The sequence below is a fragment of the Vespa crabro genome, chromosome 9 (genome assembly GCF_910589235.1).
Source record: "Vespa crabro chromosome 9, iyVesCrab1.2, whole genome shotgun sequence".
Taxonomy (NCBI): Eukaryota; Metazoa; Arthropoda; class Insecta; order Hymenoptera; family Vespidae; genus Vespa; species Vespa crabro.
The window spans coordinates 5,374,862-5,382,762 of record NC_060963.1 but is presented as its reverse complement, the minus strand read 5'-3'; the positions used below and the strand labels follow the sequence as shown (position 1 = coordinate 5,382,762).

Here is a 7,901-nt window from a genome sequence, read left to right as displayed (position 1 = left end):
TTCATTAGATTCAAATGATCATTTTTTGTTATTAGTTGCTAGCCAACCAAATAATCATTTCCGCAGATGATACGTTGTTAGGTATATTGAGAAAGATTCAACATCGACTACGTTCTGATATCTTTTTATTCATAGACGTTAGTATTTTTGTGGGTACAAACATGTATACGTCACTTCCGTTAAAATAGCGATTAGTCGCAGTTCTTGCGATATCGTCCATTTTCTTTTGGCCATTTTACGTACGATCGCGGTATTGTGCGTTGCACTTGTTTTTGTATTACAATTAAAAAAAACCTAAATCTTTTAAATTATATATAAATCGTTATAAACCGTACGTTTTATAATCCTAAAATAGTTCTTTCGACTCGCGTATAATTTATTTGTCGTGTGCTAATGCGTGGAATTTCAGAAAATTCTCCAACTCGCGCAATGGCGGAGGAATTGGATGTCGAAGCGATGCTGGAAGCACCATATAGAAAAGGGGTAAGAATACATTATTCTGAGGTTTTGTGGTCTTTTATTTTGTATTCTTGTGTTCGAGTTCCCGATTTGTTCTTCTCCTATAATTTAATTGTGTTGATGCAGTACGGTGCGTTCGTATTTTGAGCGTATTCGTTGTCTATTAAGATAAAAAAAAATATCCTCCTCCTCTCAATATATACATGTAGAACAAAGTACGTCCTTGTCTGATACCATTCTATTGATCAATACCTCCATTTTTTGTACTTATAGATGGTACGTAACATGTACCCTCGCGCTCGTAGGATGTTCGGCAGCGAGTTCCTAGAATGCACTTGAAATACGAGGTATTAAGAAAAGTCATCACTAACATCATTCTCTACTTCTTTTATTTTATTTTGATGAAACATAATTTTTTAATAATTAGGATGTAGATAGTATCGCTATGGTCAAGTACTGCATTTCAGGAAAGGAAGATTGGAAATGATTTAAATTATTATATATAACATTATAAACCTATTTTTCTAAAATGTATAAATATATTATAAATATCAACATATTAGATTTTTATAAAATGATTATATTTTGTGATATGCGACTTATATTGAACAGGCACTGGTATAAAAACAATCTCTTACTTCAATAGGTGGATACCTATTTTCCTTAAGACACATTTTATTTAATATTCATTGTTTTTTCTTTATTTTCATATGTTATCACTATAGTTCTTATTATTCATCTATATAGTTATCTACGAACATACAACAGTTGATTACAGTATAAAACGTTATTGATAGTTTAGTTGAAGTATTAGGTCTTATTTAAGGAAAGCAGTGCTGTAGGAAAATGGTTTCTATTCTCTGTCACCTTTTTTCTTATATTTTTATCAAATTTAAATGAATAACATTAAATAACAAGAAATGAAAAATCTATTTTTATTAATGGCAGTATTGCAGAGACATTTAAATTAAATGAATTTTTATAAATAATACTAACATGCTTATTGAAGCAAGGTGTATATGTTGTATCAGTAATGTTAAGAAATTTCAATGGAAATTTCATATGTTCATTATGATGTAATTGTATTGTTGTATAGTAGTAAATGCCTTACTTCTATTAGTATGGAAATTCTTTTTCTCTGTTTTGTCTGTTTCTTTTTCTTTTTTCTCTTCTTTTCTTTCATATAAAAATATTTTTTAAGATCTCATATTTTATTGTTTATGCACCAGATAGTTACAGATATTTAATGATTTATCAGTTATAAATTACTTATATCCCTATAAAAACAAAACATTCTAATTAAAAGATATGAAAATGACATTTTTTTTTAGTTTCAGTTCAATATCATTGATCTTTAATGAAAATAAATAGAGATTTATCTTTGTTTTTTATAAAATCATTTAGATGATATTGATAGTTAGCAACATAATAATTTGAAGAAATTGTTACATACATTATGTTCATTATCATTGATTATTGCTCCTTGTATAAGGATTCTATTTATATGCTACTGTAATATATATTACACAGTATACCATACCACAATATTCTATATTTGATAAAAATAAAAGAAGTGTATTCACATAATAAAGTTGTGTTGTAGGAATTTGATAAAATTTTCAATGTATTCACTGATCATAATCATAAATATATCTAAAACATGCATTTATTGATAAAAGCTGCATATGTGATATTATCCAATAGTTTTATTCTTGTATTATTATATGTAATATTTATAAGAAAAGTAGAAGAGATTATTTAAATTGTAATAATGAATAATCTATAAAAGACTCCAATTAAATAATATAGTATAACAAAGTAATAATTAATTAACTAATCATACATTTTGAAATATCACATTTTTTAAAAGTTTTCAAAAATTTTTATATAAACAAAATGAGTTCTATTCTTAATTAATAAAGATATACTGTTTAGTTTTTTTTATTCCATTCATTTTTCTTTGTATCTTGTCTTATACTTCTATATACTTTCCGCAAACGTGCGTATTTTATCTTTGTCAAAAGTGCCATCATGTACATGTGAATACACATATAATGTGGTCTTGGTATTATAAATATATTTCATTATAATATTACCTTGTACACTGAGACATAAACACATGGTAAACTGGTGCGTAATGAAAAGTATCAAAAATAGAGTAATACACACATGAACATGTTTTCAGAAAATATACATTCATAAAAATGTTATTGTCTATTCAAAAAACAATGTACACAAAGGTCTTACTTTAAATTTTAAAATTCACTATAAGTTATATACATTTTATTTCAATATCTCAAATATTTTTTAATATTATTCTATCAATATGATAAAAGTGTAACGCAGGAATGACCATTAATCATTATATTTCATCGTGGAGTAGCTATTATTGTAAGCATGCAAGGGCTTTAGGCTAGCAATTAGGGTTCACATCACGTGTTACATTAAAAACGTACTGTCTTTGATGAGGGCTCTCTTTTACAGAAGAAAAAGGATGTGTGGTTGGCCATTGGTAGTTTAAGACCAAGGCATGCTCAACCCAAGATTGCAATGCTTTCCTAAAACCCGATAAAACGATTGGTAAGTCTGAGCAAGGTGTATGCGACGACTCGCGACACTAAGCTCGCCCCGTCTCTCTTGTTCTCTATTGCTATTCCCCTATCTCAGCCCCCTGAGACCAGTAAAGTCTGCCTGGAAAAGACAAAAGAGCACAAGAGTTGTACCACCATCCGGCAATCATCTCTATACTCGAAAATTTAGTGCTCAAGGGAGAAATATCAACGTATTCATAACTAGCAAAGTCAATTTAATGTTATATTTAAGTTTTTATAGCTGCTGTTTAAATTCAAAATGTTGAACATGCATAAAAATCATTATTATGAAACCTACTAACGTTCAATGATTTGCTTTTTGTCCCCTTGTTCGCGCGACCCTGCCACATCGGCTGGCTGGCATGGCATTCAACTGTTTGCTGTTCGTAGGAGCAGGACTCCTCCTCCAAAGACAAGTCCTCCAAGGAAAATGAGTCTAGTCGCAAATCATCTGGGTGAGTTTCAAAAATTTATTTTTTATCATTACTATTATTATTATTATTATCATCATTATTATTATCATTATTATCATCATTTTTACTTTTATACTAATTTTCTTAATATTCTATTATACTATCTAAGGTATAGAAATATTCTTTCCTTTTTATTTATGTTACTTTTAACATCAATTCTTTAAGATGGCCAATTAGCACATCTTGACAATATAAGTTTTTATGCAGCATGTAAAATTAATAGGTTGTTTTAAAAATTATTATAGTAAAAGAGAAAAAATGTATTCTTTTTAACACAAATTATTCAGCAGATCACAAGTTTAATTAATGCAATATTAAAGATGAATATAAACTTATCTTTGCAATGGCCATTTGAAGTTATATTCTCTTTGTTATAGACTCCATTCAATTAGTGTAAATGCTGGTTATTTTGATAATTCCAAAGGTTAGACTTCTAAATGGTAAGTACATAGGACCAAGAATAATAGAAGATAACAAATTTATTTACAGTAAGTGGTCATTTGTATTAAAAAAAAAATTAAAAAAATAAATAAAAAAATAAAAAAGTGAATATTTAAGACCCATCTTATAAGTTTTTCAAGGACTTTATTATTAATAGTATAATTAAATGTAACAGTTTATGAACACTTTCGCAAAAAACATTATTTTTTTGAATGGAAACATTGTATCATTCCTACAACAAGTCAAATGTGGAAATATGTGTATAGTTACTGGATTTTTTATTCCATTCTATTAATCGATTTTTTTCTATATTACATTATATAGCATCCTTTATTACGGACAAATTAAAAAAAATTTTTAATTTTTTATATGAAATAAAATTTATATATATAAAATTTATTCTCATCTAATATCACAAGCGCGTTATGTTTTTTCTCCATTTAATTAAAATACGTTAATTAATATATAAATTGAAAAATATTTGACAGAAGGGTAGTGAAAAAAAATACCTAATATATCGTTCTAAAACATGTTTTTATTAAAGTCATGTTTGAATGTTGTATTTCTATCGCTAATTTTTATGTTTCTTTTTTTAGAAAGAGCAAACATCGGTCTCGTTCCCGTTCACGATCTCGCGATCGTCGAGATAAAGACCGCCGTGATCGTGACAGAGACAGGGACAGGGACAGGGATAGGGATAGAGACAGGGATAGAGACAGGGATCGCGAGAGAGACCGGGATAGAGATCGTGATCGCGATCGCGAACGCAGGCGAAGATCGCGATCGAGAGACCGACGTGATCGTGACAGAGACAGAGATGGAGATAGAGACCGAGATCGAAGAGACAGAGATAGAAGAAGAAAAAGATCTCTTACACCAATTACTTTACCTAGGGCTCGACCTCCTTTTGGTAAAGGTGTTAGTCCTCTTGGAATGTAAGTATATAATTATACTCATTTAGAATAGATATATATTAGATTGTCCGGGTAAGTTCGTGCCGATTTTGTCATTACGTTACCTACCACAAATCGGCACGAACTTTCCGAACAACCTAATATTTCCATATATAATATATATACAAATATTCCTTTACAATTATTAAATAACTATATCTACTTAGAAGTCTGAAAAAAGGAAATTCGGAAAGAATTTCTCGAAATTCGGAATTTTTTGTCAAAAATAATTATTATAGAAATGAAATGAAATTTTTTATTTGAAACTACTTTGAGTTCTCGATTCATTACTATTAATTGTTCTTGAAGATAAAAAAATTCGTATATCGACTTGTATGTAGTCCCTTAAGAGAGAAATAAAGTACGATCATTTGATAGAATACTGCTTTCTGTTTTAGCAGAAACGATGAGTTGACGCCTGAAGAACGAGATGCCCGTACAGTATTCTGTATGCAACTTAGTCAACGAATACGTGCACGTGACTTGGAAGAATTTTTCTCTAGTGTTGGGAAAGTTCAAGATGTCAGACTCATTACATGTAACAAAACGAGAAGATTCAAAGGGATTGCGTATGTTGAATTCAAAGATCCTGAGAGCGTTACACTCGTAAGTTGTTTTTTTTTTAGATAGTCCTGTTAAGTTTTTTTTTATTTGATTTGATCGTTTAATGTTTAGAATATTTTCTATATTGTTTATTTAGGCGCTTGGACTATCAGGCCAAAAGTTACTTGGTGTTCCTATAGTAGTACAACACACTCAAGCAGAGAAGAATCGCATGGGTAATTCTATGCCAAATTTAATGCCTAAAGGGCAGACAGGACCTATGAGATTATATGTAGGTTCTCTTCATTTTAATATCACTGAAGAAATGCTTCGTGGTATTTTTGAACCATTCGGAAAAATTGATAATATCCAATTAATTATGGATCCTGAAACTGGTAGAAGTAAAGGTTATGGCTTTTTGACAGTAAGTTTGTGTGTACACAATTGTATAATAAATTTATATAAATTTTTATTAATTAACTATTATAAATATATTTACAGTTTAGGAATGCAGATGATGCTAAGAAAGCCTTAGAACAATTAAATGGTTTCGAATTAGCTGGTCGACCAATGAAAGTTGGAAATGTTACGGAACGTACAGATTTAATACAGGGTCCTTCACTTTTAGATACAGATGAATTGGATCGAAGTGGTATTGACCTTGGTGCAACTGGCAGGTAAATATATATTGAATATATATATATGAATTGAATATATATATATATGCATTTAGAATTGAATAAATTTAATTACATTATTTTATCTCATTATTTTCATAAGTATGTATATATGTTTAATTATGTTATCCAATATTTGTTTTGCAGATTACAATTGATGTTCAAATTGGCCGAAGGTACGGGTCTTGAGATTCCTCCTGCAGCAGCAAATGCTTTAAATATGGCACCTGTAATCTCTGCTCCACCACCACCACCACAAGCTGCTCCACCAATTGCGACACAGTGTTTTATGCTTTCAAATATGTTTGATCCTCAAAAGTAAGTATATTGTATCATTTTACATTGAATAATATGTGAAAAATGTATATAAGTTTAAGTACAAATATAAAATAACTTAACGAAGTTTAGTAATCCCACGAAGCATATATAAGTAGATCCAGTGCAAGCATTTGTTCTTTTACTGGAGGAACAAATATGCGAAATAAATTAGTAATACCATTTTTTATATCGCTACATAAATATAACACATGTCAGTGGAAGAATGGTAATTGAACATTAAAACGATTATATGAATATGAATGTCTCTATATAATTTTGAAAATATTGTATGTAAAAAGAAAAAAGAAAACCAGAGAGAAATACCTAATGTAATATGATTCTATTACAGCGAAACAAATCCAAATTGGGCAAAAGAAATACGTGATGATGTAATAGAAGAATGCAATAAGCATGGCGGTGTATTACACGTATATGTAGATCAAGCGTCTCCACAAGGAAATGTTTATGTCAAATGTCCATCAATAGCAACGGCAGTTGCTGCAGTCAATTCATTACATGGTCGATGGTTTGCTGGTCGAGTTATAACCGCTGCTTATGTACCAGTTGTAAATTATCATTCTCTCTTCCCAGATGCTATGACTGCTATCCAATTATTGGTCCCAACCGCACCTCGACGAGGAATATGATCTCAAATGAATCAGACCATTTAAAATGTTGTACATTTTTTGTAGCATTACAATGATTGTGCTGGTATTCTTCTCCTTTTCCTCTTTTCCTTAAAAAAAGAAAAAAAAAAGAAAACAAACAAACAAAAACAAAAAATGTTTTTTAATATTCTTAAGTATATTAAATTAAGTATCATTTGTGTTTAATTGTATAATATTTTTGTGCACAACTATTTCTCATATTTTAGAAAATCACATTATATAAGGGCCCTTTTCTTCATTTATTCTCTTTATTTTGTTACTAGCAGCAGCTGTGTACAGAGTAATAGGATCTTATACAAAACTTGTACGTATTATTGCGTTAATCTGGAAATATAGCATTTAAATTTAAAACTCAACACAATGTGACGTTGTATAACACCAATTGTCTCACCATATTACGCCCCGATGATAACAGATTAGTTAGAAAAATTATACAAAAAAAAGTTAGTAAAAGCGATAAACATAATTGATGTATAGTATTCTGGTTAAAAGTTTATGGAAGCACAATGTGATTGTAGAACAACATTTTTGGAGATTTTAAAAATATGTCAATTGTGTGAATAATTATATATAATAATATATGTGTGTGTCTAGTGCGTGTATATGTATACACACACATATATATTCTTGATGAAGAATAATTGGATACAGACTTAAAAAAAAAAAGTAAAGTAAGTTATTGGAAAAATTTATAAGAAATATATTGTATTAAGAATTTATAGTGAAAAAATCTGCCTTTATGAGATTGCGGGTTCGCAATTTTTATATGACCAACTAA

General features: G+C 29.4%; 1 protein-coding gene across 7 annotated transcripts; it reads left to right on the top strand.

Moving 5' to 3' along the window:
• The first annotated feature begins 173 nt into the window (after nt 1–173).
• LOC124426593 (RNA-binding protein 39) lies at nt 174–7,479 on the top strand. Of its 7 annotated transcripts, none has more exons than XM_046968449.1 (10): nt 174–331; nt 410–483; nt 733–735; nt 3,441–3,505; nt 4,561–4,899; nt 5,316–5,523; nt 5,618–5,884; nt 5,962–6,137; nt 6,285–6,455; nt 6,805–7,479. In XM_046968449.1, the coding sequence occupies exons 2-10, from the start codon at nt 430–432 to the stop codon at nt 7,100–7,102; spliced, it is 1,581 nt and encodes a 526-aa protein (XP_046824405.1). In that variant the 5' UTR covers nt 174–331; nt 410–429; the 3' UTR covers nt 7,103–7,479. The 7 variants fall into 7 exon arrangements, with proteins under 7 accessions (XP_046824405.1, XP_046824406.1, XP_046824403.1 ...); XM_046968451.1 differs by having other exon boundaries at nt 193–331; nt 733–806; XM_046968450.1 differs by lacking the exon at nt 733–735.
• The last annotated feature ends 422 nt before the right edge of the window (nt 7,480–7,901 follow it).

Bases quoted from the DNA above. Each gene is read 5' to 3' on its own strand.
- LOC124426593 (XM_046968444.1), top strand. From the start codon at position 394: ATGCGTGGAATTTCAGAAAATTCTCCAACTCGCGCAATGGCGGAGGAA. The intron at 3,506-4,560 runs GTGAGTTTCAAA...TTCTTTTTTTAG, and splicing joins TCTAGTCGCAAATCATCTGG to AAAGAGCAAACATCGGTCTC. The intron at 6,456-6,804 runs GTAAGTATATTG...ATTCTATTACAG, and splicing joins AATATGTTTGATCCTCAAAA to CGAAACAAATCCAAATTGGG.